Here is a 25,038-nt window from a genome sequence, read left to right on the forward strand (position 1 = left end):
TGAGTAATAAACTTCTTTTCCTGGGAAAGATTCGCCCTAACATCTATTGCCCGTCTTCCTCTTTTTTTTCCCCTCTGAAGCCCCAGTACTTAGCTGTATATTCTAGTTGTAAGTCGTTCTAGTCCTCCTATGTGAGCCGCTGCCACAGCATGGCTACTGACAGACGTGTGGGTCTGTGCCAGGGAACTGAACCTGGGCCGCCGTATCAAAGCGCCTTATACAAACTCCTCTGTTCCTCAAACCAACTCTCAGGTGCTGTTACCCTCCTTCACAGATGAGGCCACAGGCTCAGGGAAGGATTCTTTTATATTCACTATCAATATTTTTATTATATGAAGGCACATTATTAGAAAAAGTTTGCATATATCCATACACAAAAATCACTCATCCTAGTAATTAAATACTCAGCATGCTTAATCGTTCTACTCTATGACAAGCGCCTATAAATCAAATCTGAAATGATAGGAAATAAGTCTACAGCTTGAGTCCATTCTGTTGAACCTTAGAAAGAACCTGGAGGATGTAAGAGGACAAGTAAAGGGGAAAAATGACAGGCCCAGCCCTAACATCTCACATTTGAAGTAGGAAGGTGAGAAATTTCATACACATCTGTCACACAACAGGATAAAAAGGATTCATTTTTATGGAGGGCCTGGGAGCTTCTTGTCACATTAAAGACTTGAAATTTACCAGGCTGGATGGTGGGGTAAAGGAAGACAGCTCTGTTTTAGAAACTTCTGGATTTCTTTAATATTCTTAAAACCTAGGCTGGCTGTCTAGACAGCATCAATTCTCAATCTTGGCTGCACCTTGGAATCTCCTGGGGAGTTTTAAAAAGTGCAGATGCCTGGGTCCTACCTCCATAGTCTGACTTAATTGGTCTGGGACATGGCCTGAACAGCCAGCCCTGGTGGTCTAGTGGTTAAGATTTGGCACTCTTGGGGCCGGCCCTGCAGCTCCACTTGGGCAGCATGGGTTCATGGGTTCAGATCCCAGGTGTGGACTATACCACTTGACAGTCATGCTGTGGTGGTGACCCATATAAAAACTAGATTGGCAACAGATGTTACCTCAGGATGAATCTTCCTCAGCAAAAAAAAAAAAAAAAAAAAGATTCAGCACTCTCACCACCACAACCCAGGTTCCTTTCCAGGTCAAGGAACCTTCCTGCCAGCTGTCATTCTGTGATAGCTCATGTTTCTGCGATTCTGTTATGCCACTGGTATTTCAAACACCAGCAGGGTGGACAGGTTTCAACAGAGGTTACAGACAAGACGAGGCAAGACCTGGCCACACACTTGTGAAAGAAAAAACTAGCCATGAAAACCCTATGAATAGCAGTCTGATACTGCACCAGCAAGTGAGAAAAGGGTGCAAAAAAGACCAGATAGGGTTCAACTCTGCTGTACACAAGGTGACTAGAAGTCAGAAGTGACTAGAGGCACCAACAATAGCCTGAACACATTTAACTCCTCAGGTTGAGAAGCACTCTGCTCTCTAGTTCTGGTATATTCCATTCCAAACCCTGAAGGACAAAAAGAACTCATCTCACCAAGCAACTATGTGCTGGTCTTCGTGTACACTCTAATCTTCAGCCTTGCATTATACTCAACTTACAGATAACACTGAAGGCCGAGTATTTTCAGATACTAGACATATGAACACAAACTTTAGTCTAAAAAGCCTGCTCTAACATCTTTACACCAGACTATTGACCCAAACCAGCTGAGTACTCATTTTTCCCAGACCCTGAATGTCACTCTTACAGTTCGGGGGAAAGAAGCTGCAATGTTCATCTCTTAAGGCAGAATTTGCCAGGGTTCACACCTGTTGTGCTGGCATAATTATATCATCTCTTAGTATTCTCAAACTAGGGTTTGTGAGATATGTTATATGGCCATCTTGTCACAACATTTTGATAGCAAAAAACCTGCAGATACTATTAGCAACTTAATCATCTTCCATGAGAGCAAATTTACATGGCAATTACCACATTAGATTTTACAAATATAAACTCATTTACACACCAATTTACTCAAAGAAAACTGTAAAAGTGTGCACATACACACGTGTACCTGGTCCCCCTCACATCACTCTTTGAATCCACGAGTGTGTCCAGGATCTGACCATACACTCTACCTTATCTCAAATACCTAATGGCAGAGCAGTTACCTGTCATTAAGCAGCATCCATTCCCTGCAATTTGTTTTAAGGATTCCAAGCCCAAATAACTGAAGTTTTTATAGCAGAAATGGAAAGTCCCAGAAGTTCTGGGCACTCACAAAAGTGCAAGGACTGTGTTTCTCTTTTTTACACATGCCCACAGAAAGTGTGCGCTGAGTAGTTTCATTTTACAAAGGAGACAAGGGTTAGGTAGTGTCAGTAAGAGTGACATGTGGAAATGAAAAGGAAGGCAAGCATTGGGAGCACATAACTTTTAATGGTTTTTTTCCCTTACAAATACATGGGAGAATCATGCAATGCTGCCAGCATTGGATGCAATCCTGGGCCACAAGTCTGCACACTCCTTTGCAACTGGTCCTGTGATGGCAGAACCTGGATAAAAAAAAAGAACGAAGTGATCGATAAGATTAGAGGGTCCTTTGCTCGCATTCCTAGACCCAAGAGCTAAGTCATCCTGCAATCTTAAAGACCTGAGGGACAACAAGGAGCCCTCCTTACCTTTCATCTCTCCTTTATTATTTACTATGACCCCTGCGTTATCTTCAAAATAAAGAAATACGCCATCTTTTCTCCGGTATGACTTTCGTTGTCGAATTACCACTGCTGGATGTACTAAGAGGGAAAAAAGAACAGCAGTCATTAACCTGTGCCACCGGAAAAAAGCAGTTCACACCTCGTAGTTCCCCAAACATCGTCCCTTCGGACATAATGTATACGCATCATTAGTTTTGCATTTCCTAACACCAAGTGTGAGAGACAGTGGAAACACCAATCATCCCTTAAGTAAAGACCTTACTCCAAGTCAAAACTACCTGCAGTTCCTTGCAAGTGTAAGTTTGCACTCTTTTGGGAGGACAATTAGCAACACACCAGCAGAAACCTGGCCAAGCACTTTCTATACTCTTCCCCACTTCATCCAACAGGTGGGCACTGTTAAGATCCTAATCACAGAACCGGGAATGGGACCCCACCCCCAGACTGAATGAGTGGAGAGACCAAGCATTAACTCCTCATTAGGCAATATTCCAGCCCAGTAGATATCAAAATCTCCAAGAAAGTACATACCTCGATCTAAAAACTACTGCTTTGAAGAATTTGTTGGAATTAAATGTGTACCATGTGTCAGGTTTTACAAATGTAAACTCGTTTACACACCAATTTACCCAAAGGAAGCTTGCCATTGCTAGCGAGCACATGTGCATACACACTCATTGAACTTCATGAGTATGCCCAGGATCTCGGCCATACACTCTACCCTATCTCAAATGCCTTTCTAACTGCAGGGCATAGGTTGTTTTAACAGAGCAAAAACTTGGAATTAACCTAAATAATGTCATGGCACATGCACAGAACAGAATCATTTAATGGCTATGTACACCTGCAATTTTTTGTTCGTAAGATAATCATCTGTAAAGCAAGAACTGGTTATGGGAACATAATGGTCCCATTGACAGAGGAAAGTTTAGAAGCTAATTTTTTGCAGAGAAGTCAGGAAAAAAGGACATACAACAAAATATTAACAATGATCATCTTTTGGAGGTCTGAGAGTTGGGTAACTGAAATTCAACTTGCATTTCTTCAGTAATTAACCCTTATGTTTAATTTCTGAAGAACTGTTTTCTAGGGTCATAAGTAACTTTTTAAAACCTACCTGCACTGAAGGGAAGTTTCCCAGACCTTCAAGACAAAGCATCCACTGCACTTGAAAGAACTAGAGCCAGACACACCTGGATGGAAATCTTGACTGACTAACCTGGAAACCTCGAACAAATTACTTAATCTTCTGGAGTTCAAGTTTTCCTCTTTTAAAACAGGGCTAAGTTATATGTCTACATTCAAAATCAGACCATGGAAATACAGGATTTTTCATAAGGACAGGGATCCTGGCTATGCTTGAGGCAAGTATTATGTATCTACATACACAGACAGCCTCTGATCAAGTTTTTAACAACGGGATACACACTAAGACACAGGTAACTAACATTCATGAGTGCCTCCTCTGTTGGACACTCATCTACTTAGAACCATTTAAATTCTCACAAATGAATCTAGTGGATAAAGAAGGCCACACAAATCCAGGTCTCTGGACTTCCGATTCTGTCCCTTTCTACATCTCTGTAAGTTATATATGTCTAAGGTAAAGGGATGTATTCACTTCGCAGAAACAAGGACCAAAGAAGACACAGAGATGGAAACTCACAACTATTTCTAAAATCATCAGTGTTCTCTGGTCTGTCCCACACTGATTTGAGACAGACAGCACATCCTGCTGCCATCTCACCCACAGTGATGGCGGACTGCTCTGCCCTTCCCTGACGGCTCCCGAGGCCACAGATCAGACCCAGCAAGCGTTCTAAGAGGGGAGCCTGTCCACTGCATGCTGACCCCAATCTACACATTGATTCATCAATGCTTAACCACAATGCTACTTACTCCTTGCCCACCAAGTCCTCAAGTGGATATTAAAGGTGAACACAGTCAGACTTCTGACCAACAGGCTAAAAACTGGGTAGTGGGGCGACGGGCGGCAGACGCAGGCCTACAAGAGTAACTGATATACGTGGCTGAGCCCTGCTACATTTGCACTGTACATCAAGGAAAGGCGAGGACTTCTCAGGAAGAACAACACTAAGCAGGCACAGGAGTAAGTTCAGGAGCTGAAAAGTTCAAGTGCACTGAGTATCAGCAGCTCTAAAGCCAGCAAGGACACAAGTCAGAAGTGCCCCGAGGCCTCCCCTTTTAATTCATATACCTAGTGGGGAAACTTTTGGGGGGCAGCCCACAATTAAGCAATGAGCACCTCCCTGTTTTAGATTCCATCAGAAGAGATTTGGAAGTACCTATGCCAAACTTTTGACAAGTACGATCTTGAATTAATCTCTTCTATAAAAAGAACCTGCCGTAAAGCATGAAAAATATCACCTCTAACTCTGCACTAGTTAATAGGCCAGACGCTCTACATGCTCATCACCTGAATCTCACAGCCGCCTGAGAAAGTATTCAAGTATCATTATTCCCTTTCAAATTAGTAGTTCCAGAAAAGGAACCTTGGTGACATAAGTCTTAAAGCTATGATCTCACCTGGTTGAGCTCTAAACCACCTATGAAAAAAATACATTTACTAAGTACCACCATGTTCTTTTGTAGCCAAGGAAATCAGCAATGAACTAAAGCCAGTTACCTGCTCTTACAAAACTTAGGTAAATGTTATGCACACAAAAATTACCACCCACATTAAGGATTTCTTTGAGGGGTGGGGAGGGAGGGTGTCAGCAAGTGAGCTGAAGAAGACTGGATCGGAGTCTTCCAGGCAGGTGGCATAGGATGCACAAAGGATCTGAGGCACAAAAAAAGGGGTATAGGTGAGAGCGAGATACCAACAACTGAAACGAGTAGAGAGCTGGGGAGGGCGCCGTTAGGGTGAACTGTAAATTCCAGGACAGGGCTTTTGCTTCTCTAGGTACCTGAGGTGGTCTATAACTACCTGCTGAACTTGCTGGGGGAAATGGCAGGGATATGCAAAGCCGCCAGCTTACACTGGAACCCAGTGAAGAACTTAAGTAGAGAAGAGACAAGATTTACATTTTTGAAAGCTGGGCCATGGCCACAGTGTGGCAATTACACTTAAAGAGTAAGAAGGCAAGACGAACACAGTTAAGATCAGGCAGTGAGAGAACGGTCTCTGAGACAGCAAGAGCAGAACTTCAACTGCACGTGTTTCTGTCCCGCTGCCTCTCAAAGGATATAAAGCTGTAAGAGGCTTTGAGAATGGTAAAATCGTTGTTCCATTTTCCAATGAAGAAGTCCTTCAACTGTCCACCAGGCGATAACAAAAACTCGGTCCCTCTACTCACCCTTCTTTCTGAGCTCTGGTTTGCCTTTCTTGACCGTGGCCATCACCATGTCACCCACACCCGCAGCAGGCAGTCTGTTCAGGCGTCCCTTGATCCCCTTCACAGAGATGATATACAGATTTTTAGCTCCTAGAGAAGGATGTAAACAAAAACGAACTTTCTTGAGGGCCTATCCGGCAGTTCTGCCGGTGGAGCATTCCCCCCCCCCCCCACTTCCAAAGCCACTCCGCTCACACTCGCAACCAGTGAGTCCCACGGTGGAACACGCTGTCACACCGCCGATTGAAGCGAAACAACACCACACGCTGCCGCTTCACCCAAAAGCGGTGTTTTCCTCTGCCCCTTCTTGACGGCTCAGTGGGTCATCAGCCAAGGCCCACCGAGTGCTTTTAAAAGGGGGGGTCGGCAGGGCGCGGCCGTAGGTCTCACCTGTGTTGTCAGCGCAGTTGATCACGGCTCCTACCGGGAGACCCAGGGAAATCCGGAATTTCGCACCGGAGGACCCACCACGTCCTGTGGGGAGGAAGGGAGACAGGAGGGGTCATGGTTGCGAGTTGCCTTCACACTCTCAAGCTCTGAGTTCATCCGCCCATGCTTTGGGAAACGGTATACATTCGCTGTCTCTAGGACTCCACTCCCTCCCCATGTGCCGCCCAGTTCTCCTGCCAAACAGCCAAGTCCTATCACCACCCTTACGTGGAGACTAAGGGGCCCGGAAGACTCAATCCTCGCTCCAACTTTTGCACCACGTAGTTCTCCCTGCAAGGCGGCAGACCACACACGTCGCCCGCTCTGCGGCCTAAGCCAGTCCAACTTCAACCCCATCACTGCGGCGCTGGCGCGGAGCGATCCCGCGGAGCTCGGTCTACAATCACGTCCGCATCCTGCCAGCTCAACTCTCCAGGCACCCCCGCCACTTTCGGGGCCCCGTCCAGTGCTCTCGCGGTGCCCCTCCTCTCCCTCTCCGGCCTAGAGGAGAGCAAAGCACCCCAGCTGCCTATGGCTGCCACTCCCCGCGAGGCTAGCAGCCACCTCGCGACAGATGGCGAAGGATTCCCCCAGACCGAAAAGCTCACCTCGCTTCGACATTTTGAAAGCCGAAAAAGGACAGAAAGGAAGCAGGTACAAAGGACGCTGGGATATGAACTTTTGACGCCCCGCCCACTCTCATCACGTGACCCGGAGCTCGCTCCAGGCGCCTCTCAGCGGAGGTCGCTGTCTTATTACGCAGTAAGTCGTGGACATCGGCTTGAGCTCTCGCTGCCAAGTGGGAGGGCGAGGGCTTGGTGGCTGCAAAAGCGGATGACAGCGTGTCTTGTCTTTACGAGCTCGAAAGTAGTTGGGGACACAGAAACATTGGTTTGTTAATTTGCCCAACAACTTGTTTGAGCACTTAGTATGTGGCGGGGACTTCGCAGGACACTAGAGGTTCGGAAATGATTAAAACGGTCTGTGTTGTGTAGAGGCTTCCAGAGAACACAGGGCGTGGATGGCCGAGGGAGAAAGAGGTCTAAACGGTTTCCTTAGGATGTCATGTAATCGAGAAGTTCCAATCTAGCGCCAGAGATAATTCCATAGATGTGTGCTTGATCTCATATCCATCTGTATTTTAGATGTCTTGCTTTATTAATGACCCGTTTTCACAGCTTCAACCTCCCCCATTCTTCTGGCTTCTTTCCTTCTGTCGATATGTTCATTCAGATATTTATTGAGCGCTTACTTGATGCCAGATGTCCTGGGCATACGTGAGACTTCATCAGGGAACAAAACAGGTAGACATTCTTGCCCTTATGGAGCTTACATTCTGCTGGGGTGGTGGTGAAGGTGGATATTAGACACTAAACAATAGATATAATTATGGTGTATAGTATGTTAGATGGTGATAAGCAGTATGAAAAAATAAAAGTAGAACAAGGTAACAGGCATCAGGAAGTGGGAGGAGGGGCAGATTGCAATTTAAAATAGAATGTTCAGTGTGGGCTTCATGGAAGAAGCTGACATTAGAGCAGAGACTTTAAGGTGAAGGAGTTAGGAATAGGAATGTCCAGGGAAGAGGAGCCAGATCGTGTAGGGTTTTGTACACCACTATGGAATTCAGCATTTATGGGCTGAAATGGGGAACAATTGCCAGTTTCGAGCAGAGGAGGGACATGATCTGACTACTATGTCAGAAGGATCACTCTAGTTGAGACTAGACTGGGAGAGGACACAGATGCAAGTAAGGAGATCTGTCAGGAAGCTCTTGCAGAAACCCAGAAGAGAACCAGCCCTGATGGCCCAGGGGTTAAAGTTCCATGCACTCTGCTTAGGTGGCCTGGGTTCAGTTCCCAGTGTGGAACCACATCACTCGTCTGTCAGTAGTCGTGCAGTGGCAGCAGCTCACGTACAAGAACCAGAAAAACTTACAACTATGTACTGGGGCTTTGGTGAGGAAAAAGGAAGAAAAGGGAGGAGGATTGGCAACAGATGTTAGCTTAGGGTGAATCTTCCCCTGCAAAAAAAAAAAAAAAAAAATCAGCAAAAAACCCAGAAGAGAAATGATGGTGGTTTGGATTAGAGTGATAGCAGTAGAGGTAATGTGATGTGGTCAGGTTCTGGATGTGTTTTGGAGGTAGAGCCAAAAAAATGTGGGGTGTGAAAGAAAGAGAGGAGTCAAGATGTCTCCAAGGCTTTAGGTCTGGGCAAGTGGAAGATGGTACTGCCATCAACCGAGATGGGGAAAGCTATGGAACAGGTTGGGGGGTAAGAGTAGGAGTTCAGTATTGGACACGTTGAGTTAGTTGTCAGACAAGAGATTCAAATAGCAAGTTGGACATGTAAGCCTGGAGTTCTGGAGAGAAGGAGATATAAATCTGGGAGTTGTCAGCAATAAGTATATTTAAAGCCATGATAGTGGATGAGATCACAAAGAAGTAAGGGTAGATAAAGAAAACCATGGACGAAGCTCTGGGGCTCTTCAACATTAAGAGGTTTATAAATTTAGGGGTCGGCCTGGTGGCTCAGTGGTTAAGTTCACACATTCTGCTTCGGTGGCCCAGGGTTCGCCGGTTCGGATCCCGGTGCGGTACATGACACCGCTTGCTATGGCAGGCATCCCACATATAAAGTAGAGGAGGATTGGCAGCAGTTAGCTCAGGGCTAATCTTCCTCAAAAAAAAAAGTCTATAAATTTATAAATCTCTCCTATCACTCTTAAAATGCCTTGACTTCATTCTGCCAGCTTCTCTGGCTACCAGTTTCTCTTTCCACTTCTCAAACAAATTCCACACGTTTCTGAACGTATGATTTCTTTTCCAGATTTGTCTCTCTTGATAAATGGAATCATCATCTATCCAGGTGTCCATCTGAGACTCCTTTTCAAGTTCTTTTCAGTCTGCCTGCTACATGTTTCTCAAGTCTATCCACTTCTCTCCATCTCCTCTGCTACCATTCTGGTCCAAGCCACCTCCATCTCTTGCCTAAACTACTTCTGAAGGCTCCTATTGGCCTCTGGCCTCTATTTCTCCTCACTCCTTCCACTCACTCTTCATACAATGGCCAGGAATAATTTTTGAGAAATATAAACATTAGGATGTCACTCTCCTGAAAATCCTCCAAAAAATTCTGTTGTTCTCAGAACCAAAGTTAAAATCCATATCATTTCCTACTAACTGCTGATCTGGCATCATCTTGCCTTGTCAACCTCATCTTGCACCATGCTCTCTCTTGCTCTGCAGGCTTGGTTTTTTAGTCCTAGATACTGGACATGTTCCTGAATACCCAGAGGCTTCACACATTCTTGGAATATGCTACCCTGCCTACTCTCATCATGTATTTCATGTCTATTGATTTTTCAGATCTCAGCTTAAATGTCTCTTTCTTAGCGAAATCTGCCCTGACCCCCATACTAGGTCAGATACCCTTCTTATAAGTTCTCTTAACATGCTGTATTTTTCCTTCATACTATTATTTTTTTCTTGCGAAGAGTCACCCTGAGCTAACATCTGTTGCCAATCTTCCTCTTTTTTTTTTTGAGGAAGATTAGCCCTGAGCTAACTACTGCCAATCCTCCTCTTTTTGCTGAGGAAGACTGGCCCGGAGCTAACATCCATGCCCATCTTCCTCTACTTTATACATGGGACGCCTACCACAGCATGGCTTTTGCTGAGCGGTGCCATGTCCGCACCCAGGATCTGGACCGTCGAACCTCAGGCCTCAGAGAAGCAGAATGTGCGAACTTAACTGCTGCACCACTGGACCGGCCCATTTTCTTTCTTTCTTTCTTTCTTTTTTTGTATGTGAGCCACCGCTGCAGCATGGCCACTGACAAACGAGTGGTGTAGGTCTGCGCCTGGGAACTGAACCCTGCCTGCTGAAGCGGAGCACGCTGATCTTAGCTACTAGGCCACCTGGGCCGGCCCGTCTTCATACTATTTATTACAACTCCTAGATATATATTTGATGATTATTTGTTGAATGACCTCCCCCCTCCCCTCCCCGCCCCAACTCATCTGTAACTAGTCTATAAGCTGCATAAGGGCTGGGTCCGTGTCCTTTTTGTTCAGTAGTATATCCTCAGCACTTATCATAGGGCCTGGCTCAATAAATACATGTTGATTGATTGCTGAACAAACGAAGAAGTTGACCTCAGTCGTCTCCATATGTCAGCATCCTTGCATGAAGAAGTTTTCATTCATCTATGGCAAAATTAGAAATATTTGGAAAATATAGTGTTTCTTATAAAGCTACATTTGCTTAATTTAAAGGACTGCCTATTATTCTGGAATTATCTTCTTTCAACTTTTTTGGTGTTAAGAATGTTCCTTTTGGGGCCGGCCTGGTGGTGCAGCGGTTGAGTTCGCACGTTCTGCTTCAGCGTCCCACGGTCTGCCGGTTCGGATCCCGGCTGTGGACATGGCACTGCTTGGCAAGCCATGCTGTGGTAGGCGTCCCACATAGAAAGTAGAGGAAGATGGGCACAGATGTTAGCTCAGGGCCAGTCTTCCTCAGCAAAAAGAGGAGGATTGGCAGCAGATGTTAGCTCAGGGCTAATCTTCCTCAAAAAAAAATTTAAAATGTTGCTTTTAATCCTATATTGGCTTTCCACCCTCCCAATGCCACCATTTTTTGTTGTTGTTGTTGTTGCGTAATTTCAAGGGTTCATGAAAACCAAAGGTCTGGGAAACGACCTTCTAGTGCTTACAGGATAAAGCCCAAGCTCCTTAGAACAGCATTGGAGTCTCTTCCTGAAATGGCTTACCTTCTCCCTGGTCTCATCTCCCATCACCTTGCCTCTTACACTTCACGCTCCAGCAACACCAAACTGCTTAGGATTTCAGGACTCTCTCTTGCGTTATCCACTACATGTCCTTCAAAACTCTGCTCAAATGTCATCTCTTCCGTATGTCATTTCACAACCCCAACATGCTCTCCCCCTAGCCACCTCTTTACTTAGAACAGTGATTCCCAAATATATTTCATCTGAAGATCCCTTTACATTCTTAAATTATTGAGGACCTCAAAGAATTTTTGCTTATATAGGTTGTATCTATTGACATTGACTGGATTAGAAATTTAAATTGTGAAATGTTAAAGTATTTATTAATTCATTTAAGATAATAAGCCCATTACCTGTTAAAATACATAGCATTTTAAAATGGAAAATAACTACATTTTTCCAAACAAAAATAATTGAATGAGAAGAGTGGCTTTGCTTTACATTCTTTTGGAAATCCCTTTGATATCTGGCTTAACGAAAGACAGCTGGATTTTCATGTTTCCACATTTAATCTGTTGTGATGTCACACATCATATAGCCTCTGGAAAGCTCCACTTTATACTTATGAAAGAACAAAAGTGAAATGAAATAATGTAATATTATTAACTTCATTGTTCTTGCTAGTAAGAGTCTCAGAGACATCCAACAATAGCCAGACCCCACTTTGAGAACCACACAGATGTACAGGACACCAGAAATGTTGCAGATACCATATTGTACAGTAATTCCTCTCTATTCAATTCGCCTTCAGTATTAGAAGGTGAGATTCATGACGCTGTACTTGATTGCTTTCTGTATTCCCGGGACACACTGGAGAATGGACAGGGTTACTTACTACTCAGTTACTGCTTTTCTTTCGGACCATCTTGAGGGTGTTATGGCTTAAAAGTGAAGACACCAGGGGGCACCCGGATTTGAACCGGGGACCTCTTGATCTGCAGTCAAATGCTCTACCCCTGAGCTATACCCCCTCTGCTGGAAAGAAAGAGATTACAGCTTAATTGTAGTATTTACTGACCAGCCATTGCCTCTGGTGATTAACAGTGGTTTGTTATTTCTGATCAGCTGTTTCAGGTTTCCTGAAGGAGATACTAAAGAACGAAAAGAGGATTACAGAGGCGATTCAGACCCAAGTGATGGGAAAGAAGGGCGACATCCATACTGACCCAGGCTTGAAGTCCTGTGGGGGTATGCGGTGGGATTCCTCTCTTCCATCAACAACAGCCTTTTCTGCCTCTAGCACCTGGGAATTCTTTGTCTGATTTCCATCCTCCCTGCCTGCAACCTGAGCAGCACTGAATCCGCAGCCTGAGGCTTTGCGCATGAGAGGAGTTGCTTCCCTTGTCCTTCCCAAGACCCTCTCTGCTCCTGTACTAGATGTGCCCCCATTGTCTCCATTCTCTCCAGCATCTTCAGTCACTTCCTCTCCCCTGGCTCCTTCAAACATCAACAGGTTTCCCCTAGATTGGAAAATCCTTCCTTTAGCTGTGATCACTTGTCCATTTCTTCTTTCTCACTACTAATTTTTAAGACAGTCTGTGACTTCATTTCTCTCATTATCAACTACCTATCTCCACAGTTCTGCTACTCTGTTCTTTTGCTTTCTCCGCTGTCAGTTATTTTTCCCTTTGGAGTTTCTATCTTGTTTCTCTAACTAGACTGTAAGTTCCTTGAGGGCAGGGATCATATTGCATTCCTTTTTGTACTCCCCGCGGTAGTTAGCACAGTTTCTGGTTCACTGTAAGCCGTAGGTTGTACTTGCCAGCCAAACCACAATCCTAATTAAATTCAACTATCGCATTACACCAGGCCTGCACCCAAGCAGGTGAATGTTGTTGGAGAAGAGCTCACAAGTCTGAGTCACTCCACAATGTCAAACAGGCTCTCTGTCTAGTACTCCTACACCATTGGCTGACTAGGTTCACTTTCTCACTCTCCAAAAGGATTATTTCACCACTTTCTCCTATCTCAAACCTCCCACACCTTACCTCTCCTCCTCACTCTCTTAGCTGAAGAGCTGGCCTCTTCCTTTTTGAAGAAAATCAGAATCAGTCAGAAGCAGTGGTGCACTGGTAAATGGCTAACAACTAGTTCCAGGGGACCTGGTTTGTAGCCAATTCCCACGGTACAAATACTCCCACTTGCCAATTTCAAACTACCAAAATGAAATCAACTGGCTTTAAAAATTCCTGAAAATTTAACCATCAGTTCTCACAAGCTGGTATGAGCCAAATCTAGCTTGGATCGACTATCTCCATCAATTACCAGCTATACATGGACAACTCCCAAAATTATATTTCCAACCCTAAACTCTCCCGGAACTCCAGAATTAACTGGATCTCCAAGTGCCTTTTTAACATCTCCTCTTAAAAGTCTGTGGAGCACCTTAAACTTAACAGGTTGACCCCGTACTAGAATGTGAAGTCCATGAGGATAGGGGGCTGTACTTTATTACTTTCTAAGAGTTTTAAAAAGAAACTCGATCTTTTTTTCTAAACTTACTCCTTTCTCAGTGTTCTTTATCTTAGGAAACCACACCACCATCCACTCAGATAGTGAAGACAAAAAATAAGAGTCCTTCTTGGTTCTTTCTCTCACCTTCCTTGAGCCATCCAGCACACAGGAAGCACATGGCTCCCGGCCTCTGTCAATCTGGACACGTGCACTCCTCTCCAGCTCTGCTGTTTCCACTGTAGGCTAAATAATGGCCTTCCAGATGCATCCACATCCCAATCCCTTTGTGAATATGTTACCTTACATGATAAAAGGGACTTTGCGGATGTCATTAAGTTAAGGATCTTGAGTTGGGAAGCTTATCCTGAATTATCTGGATGAGTTCAATGTAATTACAGGTCCTTATAAGAGGGAGGCAGCAGGATCAGAGTCAGAGATAGAAGATGTAAGGATGGAAGCAGAGATCAGAGGGTGAGGAGATGCTACCCTGGCTTTGAAGATGGAGGAAGGGGCCGTGAGCCAAGAAATGCAGGCAGCCTCTAGAAGCTACAAAAGTCAAGGAAACTGATTCTCTCCTAACACCTCCAGAAGGAATGCAGGCATGCCAACACCTTGATTTTAGCCCAGTGAGATTGATTTTGGAATTCTGAACTTCAGAACTGTAAGAAATACATTATGTTGTTTTAAGCAAATAAATTTGTAGTAATTTGTTACAGCAGCAATAGAAAACTAATATACCACTGTAGTTTAAGACATCACCGCCATCTCTCACCTGCACTACTGCCATAGAATCCTAACCTGTCTCTCTCTGTCCACGCTTTTTTTTCTTTTATTGCGGTAAGAACACAACATGAGGGGCTGGCCCTGTGGCTGAGTGGTTAAGTTCATGCGCACTGGTTTGGTGGCCCAGGGTTCGGTGGCCCAGGGTTTTGCTGGTTCGGATCCTGGGCACGGACATGGCACCACTCGTCAGGCCATGCTGAGGCAGCATCCCACATGCCACAACTAGAAGGACTCACAACTAAAATATACACCTATGAACGGGGGGATTTGGGGAGAAGAAGCAGAAAAAAAAAAAAAAGATTGGCAACAGTTGTTAGCTCAGGTGCCAGTCTTTTAAAAAAAAAGAGCACAACATGAGATCTACCCTCTTAACAGATTTTTAAGTGTACAATACAATATTGTCAACATAGGCACAATGTTGTATAGCAGATCTCTAGAACTTATTCATCTTGCATAACTGAAACTTTATACCCATTGATTAGCAACTCCCCATTTCTCTCTCCTCATCCTTGGCAGCCACCATTCTACTCTCTGTTTCTATGAGTTTGCTTTAGATACCTCATCTAAGTGGAATCATACGGTATTTGCCCTTCTATGATTGGCTTATTTCACTTAGCATAATATTCCATGTTGTTGCATATTGCAAGATTTTCTTTTTTTAAGGCTGAATAATATTCCATTGTATGTATGTATTCTTGACTCCCTGTGAATCTTCCCCACAGCAGTGTGGGTGATGATTTCAAATCCCTCTGCTCAAAACTGTCCAATGTCTGGCTTTTCATTCATTTGGAATAAAATCCAACCCCCCTACCTTGGCCTACAAGGCCCTCTGCAGCCCTGGCTACTTCTCCAACTCTCTTGAATCTCTCTCCCCTTGTCCACTTTCCTCCAGCCACTTGGGCCGTGGGGCCTTTGCAGTAGCTGCTTCCTCTACTTGGAATGCCCACCCTCCACAGATGGCCAAATGACTGCCTCTTTCATGTCATTCGGGTCTTAACTCTAAAGTCACCTGCACAGAAAAATCCTCCATGGCTATCCAACCTGAAATAGCCCCCTGGAAGCTTCCTAATACATCCTCTTGGGGTTTTTGCTAATCATTTCCCTTCTCGACTGGGAATTTCCTTGTTTATTCATTCGTGCATTTGTTTCTAGTCTGTCTCTACTAGATTTTAAACTCAGTGAGAGTGAGAACCTTTGTGTCTTTCTGCTGAAAGTATGTTCTGCACCTAGAGTGGGGCACATAGTAGTTGCTCCATAAAAAGAGAGAGGGACCAGTAGAGAGTATAGCTAGGCAAGGTCTCTCAGTGGAGATGTCTTTTTAGCTCGTGTTTGTATTCTTTTTAGAGAGACCAGAGGAAAGGATTCTCTATTCAGTTTTGTAAGAGGTTGTTCTCTGACTTCTTTGGGTAAAGAGATGGGTGGGATTTTGGATAAAGAATTGAACCTAGAAAAGGCAGATTGGTATCCAAGTTCACATGCTTTCAAAATGCCATCTCTTCAGCTAGTCTTTTTATTTTATTCCTCCTTATTAGTAAATTCAGCATCACTTAGCAAGAAGACTGATTTTGAATAGTTTTAGTATGAAAAGTTTGACTGATATAAAAAGAGCTTATCAAAAGCTCACCAGCAGAGGGGGTATAGCTCAGTGGTAGAGCATTTGACTGCAGATCAAGAGGTCCCCGGTTCAAATCCGGGTGCCCCCTCATCTGCCTTTATGTTTTCCACAACCGTTTAGGCAGAACCCAAAATAATCTGAATGTCTGCAGATTGATTCCGAATCCAAAACTCCCTGGAAGATCCACTCAGGTATAACTCAAAACAGCCCTGATGTCTGCCAGTTCTGAACCCAAAACTCCTTGGATGATCCTCTTGCTCTTCCCCCTGCCCGGTTTTCCTCCCTCAAGTGTTCCTAGTACCGGAGAAGTAGAGAGCAACACCCTAGAGTTTGCACTGGGATGACTGGACTGCGTCTGAACTGTATACCCCAACCCTGGTGAAAAGCCCACCTGTACCAATAGGTAGAAAGAAGGTGCAGAACTCCTGTAACCCTACCTCCAAGATGTTCGAGATCTACCGATTTAATGTTATAGTTTCTTTGGGGGTAAAAATGGAGTGCCGGGGAGGGAGAATGTTATTTTGCCTAGTTCATACTCTGACGGGGAAGACTAGGAGAACAGAAGTTCAGAAGGTTTATGTAGACGCGAAGTTTAACAGTACACAGCAGAGACATAAGATCGAAGGTGAAAAGTGGATGGCTTTCTTTTTCTTTATATTAGCTCAACGCCAGGGCTTTGGCCTGATAAACCTACAGGTATAAGTTTAAGGCCTGGCGTGCAGGAAAGGAGTGAAAAGCTGGTTATTTCTCAGGTCTGGGCTTTGCACGAGACAGCGGCTCTGCTCAATCTCCGTGTCCAGCCTCGAGATACATCTCACAGTAATGGGAGCCGGGGGGGAAAGAATGCGTTGGAGTATTCCCCCGGGGCGGAGGGATGACACAACCAGATTCCTGGTTTAAAATATCGCAGCTGCCCCCTGACCTAGGCAGCATGCCTCTCCCTTTCTCCTTTCTTTTTCCTTTTTTTGGGCAAAACGTAGTAGAGGGGGATGCCTTTGCTCTCTTCACACTTATCGTTTTCCTCTGGCTCTACAGTGACACTGTCACGCAGCCAACAGATAACTCCCCCACCTTTAGGTTATGAAACTCCATGGTCTTGTATTACTAGTTCAGTGGTTCTCAAAGCATGGTCCCCTGACCAGCAGCATCAGCATCACCTGGAAACTTGTTAGAAATGCATATTCTCGGGGTCCCACTCCAGGCCTACAGAATCAGAAACTGGGGGTGTATTAACAAGCCCTCCAGGTAAGTCTGATGCACGCTCAAGTTTGAGAACCACTACATTAGTTTATATCAGTTTGCATCAGCATCTAACTTTATTTTTGTCAATTAAAATGAGCTTATAGGTGTGCCTTGGCCATTTTAACGTTCTCGAAATGCTTTCACTCTGCCTGTGTCATGAGCAATAGGGAAGGGTGAACACAGCAAGTCCGTATCACCGGTAATAAAGTTGAAGTTGGAGAAAGGTTGTGTCTGTGGGTTTCCCTCTCTTGACTCAAACCCAACCCCACTGGAAACGGAACGGCAACTTGAGGGAGTCATTTTGTCCCCTGAACCTGGCGCCTCGAACTGCCTGACACATTTGAGGCTGCTGGCGGCGGCCGCGGAAATTCCGACACCTCTGGAGCAGGTAACGGCGACGCGCAGCTTTTGTACATGATTTATGCACGTACCCACCCCTCCTCCGTCTGCTGAGTATAAAGCAAAATCGAAAGCTTCCGCTAAGGTTGGAAAACGAGGAAGGGATTTTGAAAAAAATTGTCTTTCTGTTTTCTTTTAACCTAGGACCCAATGTTAAAATACTGGTTACGGAAGAAAGGCAAAGCCACCAAGGGGGCACCCGGATTTGAACCGGGGACCTCTTGATCTGCAGTCAAATGCTCTACCACTGAGCTATACCCCCGCGCAGCTCCTGCGCCTGGAGACGGCTCTTTTGGGTGTTAAGACACTGTTACACTGAGGCTAAGGAGAAAGGAATGAAGGAGGCAAGGGGGCCAAGCGGAAAGAAGGCGCCCAGATCCGGGGAACCTCGGGAAGTTGCACGGCGGGGGCTTGGGGGGGGGGGATGGAGAAGAACTATCCCGGGCTGCGAGGCGCTGAGTCCACGCGGGAGGGACCCGTTCCGCCCTACAAATGTGGAAAAGGATGAGGGGGGAAGGGAAGCTAACTGAGGGGCGGAGCAGGGGGTTCCCGTCTGGTCCGCAGGTTCACGCCAGTTACCGACGAGTACAAAGAAAAGTCCTCGAATCTGGTGAATCTGGTTGGGCGTTCTGGAGGGTTCCAACCCCACCCTCGATGGGTGTGTAGGGTTTGGCCGCCTCCCGCAGTCCGGGGGCCCCAGATGTGCGGCTAGACTGGCTTCGCGCCGCCTCCAGCACGGGAAAGGCCCTGGGCAAAGCCGGCTGCCCGCGCCTGGCTTCCGGGCGCGCCTCTCCAAGTCACCTTCTGCTTGAGAGCGCAGGGGCGCAGCGGGCCTCCGGACACCCCCGAGGCGCGCACCCCGGCCTCGCAGCCCTCCCCGGAACCCGCCCCCGCGCAGCCACACGTCGCCCGGGGAGCGCGCCTCGCCGCGCGCGCCCCTGCCCGCGCCTGCGGCGCGTCCCCGCCCCGGTGCAGCCCCTCCTCCCCACTGTGTTTATTAGGGGAAGGAGGGCGGAGGCGGAGGCCAGTTCCCTAGCTTCAGCCGCCGTCGCCGCCGCCTGTGTAGCTGCAGGCGCGGCCGTCTCTCGCCAGCTCGCTCCGGGGAAAGAACGCGCGCGAGCTCGGGCGTCCCCGCCCCAGCCTTTCCCGGAGCCATGAACCCCAACTGCGCCCGGTGCGGCAAGATCGTGTACCCCACGGAGAAGGTGAACTGTCTGGATAAGGTGAGCCCCGGAACCGGGAGAAGCGATTTTGCAATCTCTGAGCAGGGATCCAGATGGAGGGAGGAGAGAGGGGCCGGGTCTCTGCTGCTCATTCCCGCGATCCCGGGAGGAAGTAAGGAGGGCGGTGTCATGGGGTATGAGGAGAGACCCCAGTGTGGAAGCCAGGAGATCCGAGGCGAGGCGAGGAGTCCATGCGTGGCGGGCAGCCACTACTGGAGAAGAGTAGGCTCTGTGCCCCGGGGTTCGGAGGACGGAAGAGGAGTAGGGAAGCCAGGCCCCGGGGTTGGGGGTGGGGGGTGGGGAAGGTTAGGGGGGCAGTCCCGCTCCCTAGGGCCTGGAGAGTGAGAGGAGACGGCCGCTCCCTCTCCCCGCGGCGCCGAGCGCCAAGTAGGCGGAAGCGCGGGGCGGCGGGGGGGCGGGGCAGTGGCTGGGGGGCCCCGCGAAACCGTCTGCTGTGCCCCCGAATGGCCCGGCTTCCTGGCCTGGAGACTGCGAGGCGGGGGCTAATCACTCGGCGAGCGTTGCGTCTGGTGAATTGAGCTTCGGATAAGGACCCGAGCCCCACTGCGAGACCCCTGTTTTTGGACGACCTGCAGCCCCCTTGGTGGTTTAGCGGTTAATGGACCAGCAGACCTCCTCCGGAGCTTCCCAGCCCCCACCTCAGTTTAGAAACCAGCTCCCGGTGCCGGGCCGCCCAGCCGGAGCGGGGCGGGGTCGGGTGCTGGAGTAGGGTGGGCGGGGGCCGCTTCCCAGAGACCTCCTGAAATTGTGCTCAGAGCCTGAGACCGGCTTGTAGAACAAAGAGCTAACTTTTCAAAGCAGGTTTCCCCGATGCAGGGTGGGGTTGGCTGAGTTCGGGGGAAGCCAAGCAAAGGAGGAGGTGTGTGGGGGGAAGGGGAGGGTGGCCTTCTGCAAATTCAGTGTCCCCTGGGGGCCCTTAAGCGTCGTCTCCCCTCCCCTGCTGGACTCATTCATCTGGTTGCCATTATACTTTTGGAGGGGGGCGGAGAGTTAGAACTGGGTGTTTCCAGCAGTTTGGGGTAGGATCCAGTCCTCTTTTAAGCTCCCTAAGATCCTAAGGCCAGTCTGCCCCCTCTCTGCGCCTCCTCCCCATACTGGAGGAGAGGCCTCTGTGATTGCCCCCTCCTCGTCCTACCTTTCCCCTACCTCCCAAAGCTGCCTCCAAGTCCGAATATTCCCTCCTTTGCATCTGAACTGGCAGGGGTGGGGGCCATGGGATGGAAGAGGGGTGCAGAGCCCTGAGACCAGGTTCACTGCCCACCCGGAGCCAGGTTTTGTTTGGGAAAGGACAGTTCATTGGATACTTTTAGTCTCTCCCCTCCCCCTGGGCGTTGGAGCTTCCTTAGCGACCTTTGGCCTCTGAGTCAGGGTGAGGGGGTGGTGTTCTGAGGTTCAGAAATCCATTTGAACTTGCTCTTGGAGGAAGGGGGCTTATGGGGCTGCTGCTGTTTCACTGCTTCTCTTGGCCCTGGCTGGGCAGGAGGAGAGGAGAGCCATATTGTGGGCACAAGGGATGTGGGTGCTGACCTTCCCAATGACCGTGCCAGCCTCTGGAGGGCAGAACTTGAGTTGGAGGCACTAGCTGAAGGACTCTCTGTCCTTGCACACTAGGTTTTTTTTCCCTTTTCTGGTGGTAGGGGTTTCGGCCTCTGCGTCTTGAGTTCCCTGTGCCCCCCTTCTCCGCAGTCATGAGTTGGGAAGAGGCTGTGGGCACTTTCATCCATATAAGGCAGAAACAATATATGATGGAGGCATTGCTAGCCCGGGAGTTGGAAGACTTGGTCCTAGTTCCTGGTCTGCTCCTGCTAGCTTTATGAATGGCTCTAGGCCTCGGTATTCGCTCCGTCATATGGGTAGGGTGATGTCACTTCCTTGGAGGTGGGGCAGTGCACTAAAGTGCCTTCCAAAGTGCCCAGGAGTGGGTGTGGTATAGGCTGTGCCCTCCCTACCTCTCTGGGATACTCTGTCCAGTCCCACACCTGGCTCCCCTTGTAAGGACCTTTGATGCCGTATGTCAGAGGGGAAGGGGGCAGGGCTCCTGCAAAGTGCCCTCCCCCCAGCTGTTCTCTTGTCCTAGCTGGAAGAGGACATTCAGGGGGGGTTGCCCTGGGAAGTGGGAGTTGGTGATTTCTCCTTCTTTATAGAGCTCTCTCTATAGGAGGTGGCCCTGGGAAGACCTTGACCCCTGCACTGAGCAGGAGGCTTGGAATATCCAGATATCAGACTATTGGTCCCAACCTCCTCCAGGCGGTAAGGACAGGCACTTGGACTGGGGACCTGGTGCCTGGAGGACTGAGACTTGGGGGGGGGGGACATTAAGTCCCGTAGGTGTGGCTGCTAACCAGCTTCCCAAGGCTTCCCGTTTACAATAGGAGAGAGTCAAATTAGCCTCACCCATTTCACTATGATTTCCCTACGGCATGTAGCCGGCTCACCATGTGACCCAGAGCACAAGCTACGTCCTTGGTGTTAGCCGTTTCTCCTCCCTGGGCCTTATCTCCCAAAGGCTTAGGTGGGTAAAGGCCATGTCACCTCTGATGGCCACCCTGCCCCCAACCTGCAATACCCAGTGTGCTCTGCATGCTGAATAAATATGTATTGCTGATGACAGAGTTGGAGGAAGGAGGCCGAGATTTGCTTTCCCACAGGCTTCTGGGATTGCAGTTGGGGGAGAAACAGGGTGACCTCATTCACTCATTCATTCGGCAAATATTTATTGAGCACCTACTCTGTGCCAGGCCCTCGGCAGAGCTGCTGCAGGGCCCTTGGGAGGGGAGAGAGGCTGTCTCAAAATGTCCTCTACATTCTGAGAGAGGTGAGATTTTGTCCCACACCCTGTTGGGAAGCATTTGTATGTGGGGACCTGTATTGTCAAGAATCTTGCCGTGGCCTCCTGCCCTGGCTTGCTTTCCCGGGCTCCTGAAACAGGTAGAGACATTCGGGAAGGGCAGAGGCTTGGTGGGCCACCATTTCCCCTGGAACCCCCCATTAGGAGGGCTCTCTGCCTCTGGGTGTCTGAGCCACCTTCCACCTCAGCCCCACAGTGGGTAGCAAGGTAGCAGGAGGCTGGGCTGGACACAACAAAGGGGACAGCTGGGACGTCCCATTTTCCTAGCCGAAGCTGAGTACCTCACGATCACCTTGCGACCATCCATTCATAGTAGCGACTACTTAACGGCGATGTGCCAGGCTCAGTCTTCATGGCAGCCTCGCAAGACAGATGTGATTGCTCCTGTAAATTATGAACCCCATAGACGGAGGCTCAGACAGGTCATGTGGCTCATTCCTCTCTCAGCCAGAGCTGGAATTCAAATCTAAAGCTCTTTGTGCTCCGCTCTTCTACCTGGTGTGTTTGCAAAAACTACTTTTACTTACACTATCTCATGAGTGTCCCAAGTGGTCCGCCCCTTCCTGGCCCTGGGGTCTTGTGGGGAACTGGGGTACTAGGAATAATCCTCTGCCCCTGGGAATTTGTGGAGGTACAGCCAAGGTCTGTGCCTTTCAGCCAGAGGCCCAGGTGTCCAGCTGAGCTTGGCTGGTGACCTGGCCGGGGTGGGGCTGGTGTTACCCCTGAAGGATGAGAGACTGTAACCCCAGACGACAGGAAGGGAGGGGAGGGTGTCATACTCCAACCCTGAGTCATGGTCACCCCAGGCAGCCAGGGTGCAGAGGGCAAGATGCCAGGCTGCCACACAGTGACCTGAAGCTCGCTGTAGCCCCTCAGCCAGAGCTGGGAGGAGCCGCTTCGCCCACCTCCACGGTGATTCCTGGGTTCTTGCTTCTGCCCCCATCAGCCTCTGTTTGCCTGTCTGTGGAATGGGTTGCAGCTTTGGAGCTGCAGGCAAGGGAGTTGAGGGCGACTCTGGGCCTGGGATGTGGGCTGAGAGGCTTCGAACAGGCACTAGAGGTCTGTTTTTTGCAAATAGGGAAACGATGGCCTTCCAGAGCAGCGTTCTGGAAGGATCAGAGTTGCGTGCCCAGAGGTGTGCTCTGTTCCCCTGAGCTCCGCATCCCGGGAATGCTTCTTTGAAATCTTACCTGGGGCCTCTAAGAAAGAGGGGACTCTTGCTCTGGGATAGGGCTTGTGGGGCAGGAGAGGAGGCAGACAGGATCCTTTGGGGTTGTATTGACTTATTTCCTTGACTGTGCCTTTCCCCAGAGCCAACTGAGACAGGGATGGGGTTTCATCTTGAGGTGGGCCCAGGCTTGGCCCACAGGGGCTGTTGAGTGACTCACCATGCTCTGCTCCTCCACCTCCCCCAGCTTTCCTATCCCAAAGAGGACACAGTGGCTGGAGCTGCTGGATTTTCTTGAACCTTGAACCTTCCTCCAGACAGCAGAGGGAGGTGACATGAAGCAGCCAGGGGTGCCAGGCATTATCCTAGGCTTGGTGCCTTTGATGTCTCATAACTCCCCCCATGAGGGACCATAGTTTTGGCTCCACTTTACAGATGGGGAGACTGAGTTCGGTAGCTCCCCTGAAGGCAGTCGGTCCACTCTCGTTTTCATTATTCTGCTCCGGATCCCCCTGTAAGGGAATAGGTGACCCCCACCCCAGCCTCTAATGTGTCTCACTGAGAGCAGGGCCTCTCTGGGGGTGATGGGGGGTCAGAGCTACTGATGGAAACGTGCACCATCCCCTTGTATGGAGGCTCTCCTTGCTCTCGGTGGCAGCAGGGAGGGATCTTGTGGAACCCCTGGATTGGGCTCTGGGCCTCTACCCCAGCCTTGTCAATATACCCTGCCCTTCTTCCCAAGGGGCTTGGCTCCAGGGTGGGGACCTGCCTATTCTGCTAGGATAGGGAGTGTCTCTCTCTTTGTCTCCCCCAAGTCAATCAGCAGGCAGTTTTGGAGGTCCCCAGTCCTAGGACAGTGCGTATTCCTGCGTATGTGTGTGTGAAAGTGGGTCATGGTCTGGATTCCAGAGAATGTTTTTCCTGGCAGGCCCCTGCGGGGGTAGGGGAGGCGGGGGCCCAGGCAGGGGCATGTGCAGCTGAGCAGGCAGAGGCCAGCAGACTGGGTGGTGACAGCACTGGGGCACTCTGCCAGCACCTCCCAGGCATTGGGGGAGGGAGAGGGGCTGTCGTTTTGGGGGTTTGTGGGGGCGGGGACTGCCCTGTTCGAGTTTTCTGGTGGGTTGTATGTGTTGGGGTGTTGCACCGGGAGGAGTTGGGACTGGGCTCCAGGATAGGCCCCGGTGGGCGGGGGCCAAGCTTAGGCCAGTCATCCTTTTGCTTCCAGACTTCCAGGTGGCCTTCTTCCCAAAAGAGAGGTACTCCTATCACTTCGTTTACTATTCCACCATTGGAGATTCCTTTGGATCTCCTTGACAGGGACAGTACCCTGTTAGAAAGCGATAACCCCCACTTACCCCATGGTCTCTGGATGAAGTGGGCCGGGAAAGAGGAGATGGTATCCCAACCTCTCAGCTTCTTTTTTCTGTCCCCTCCTCCCAAGTGTCCCAGAAGCATCCCTTGGCTGGGAAACACATTTTGAAAAGCACTGCCTTGGGGGAGTTCTTTGACAGATGGCTGAGAACCAGCCCTGAGCTGGGTCCCTTTGAGAGTCTCCCTGGGCCCTTGCCTGGCTCTGGTCTCCTTTTTTTTTATTGCTTTTTTTCCCCAAATCCCCCCAGTACATAGTTGTATGTTCTAGTTGTGGGTCCTTCTAGCTGTGGCATGTGGGACACCACCTCAAAATGGCCTGATGAGCGGTGCCCTGTCCGCGCCCAGGATCTGAACCGGCGAAACCCTGTGCCACCGGAGCAGAGCGTGCGAACTCAACCACTCAGCCACGGGGCTGGCCCCTCTGGGCTCCTTCTTTGAGAGATCAAGAGTGTCTCCTTTGATTGCTGGGAAACAGGGCAGAGACAGGCCAGCCAGGTCATCCAGGCGGCCCGGATTCTGGGAGTCCTGGAAGCTGGGCTCATTTGGTGCTGATCCCAGGGCCTTGTCCTGGGCTGCCAGGGGCAGATTTCTATCTCATTTACATAGGTTTGCTTGAGCA

At 48.8% G+C, this 25,038-nt stretch overlaps 2 protein-coding genes and 4 non-coding genes across 6 annotated transcripts in view; 2 read left to right on the forward strand and 4 right to left on the reverse strand.

The window, feature by feature from the left end:
* Positions 1–2,420: 2,420 nt before the first annotated feature.
* On the reverse strand, positions 2,421–7,214 carry RPL23 (ribosomal protein L23). The gene is made up of 5 exons (XM_014833858.3): positions 7,115–7,214; positions 6,468–6,551; positions 6,039–6,167; positions 2,683–2,796; positions 2,421–2,556 (listed from the first exon to the last, which is right to left on the reverse strand). The coding sequence occupies exons 1-5, from the start codon at positions 7,125–7,127 to the stop codon at positions 2,474–2,476; spliced, it is 423 nt and encodes a 140-aa protein (XP_014689344.1). The 5' UTR covers positions 7,128–7,214; the 3' UTR covers positions 2,421–2,473.
* On the reverse strand, positions 6,304–6,437 carry LOC123276568 (small nucleolar RNA SNORA21). The gene has a single exon (XR_006513073.1). It is a non-coding gene; the product is annotated as a small nucleolar RNA SNORA21 (small nucleolar RNA).
* Positions 7,215–12,194: 4,980 nt separating the features above from the next.
* On the reverse strand, positions 12,195–12,266 carry TRNAC-GCA (transfer RNA cysteine (anticodon GCA)). Its single transcript has one exon. It is a non-coding gene; the product is annotated as a tRNA-Cys (tRNA).
* Positions 12,267–16,163: 3,897 nt separating this feature from the next.
* TRNAC-GCA (transfer RNA cysteine (anticodon GCA)) lies at positions 16,164–16,235 on the forward strand. Its single transcript has one exon. It is a non-coding gene; the product is annotated as a tRNA-Cys (tRNA).
* A 1,743-nt stretch (positions 16,236–17,978) lies between these two features.
* TRNAC-GCA (transfer RNA cysteine (anticodon GCA)) lies at positions 17,979–18,050 on the reverse strand. Its single transcript has one exon. It is a non-coding gene; the product is annotated as a tRNA-Cys (tRNA).
* A 548-nt stretch (positions 18,051–18,598) lies between these two features.
* The window catches only part of LASP1 (LIM and SH3 protein 1), a 40,716-nt gene continuing 34,276 nt past the window's right edge, over positions 18,599–25,038 (forward strand). Inside the window, exon 1 of the mRNA XM_014833613.3 lies at positions 18,599–19,011. Coding sequence (XP_014689099.3) covers positions 18,943–19,011 — 69 coding nt within the window. The 5' untranslated portion in view covers positions 18,599–18,942. The remainder of the gene's footprint in view (positions 19,012–25,038) is intronic.

Source organism: Equus asinus, chromosome 13 (assembly GCF_041296235.1).
Source record: "Equus asinus isolate D_3611 breed Donkey chromosome 13, EquAss-T2T_v2, whole genome shotgun sequence".
Classification (NCBI taxonomy): Eukaryota; Metazoa; Chordata; class Mammalia; order Perissodactyla; family Equidae; genus Equus; species Equus asinus.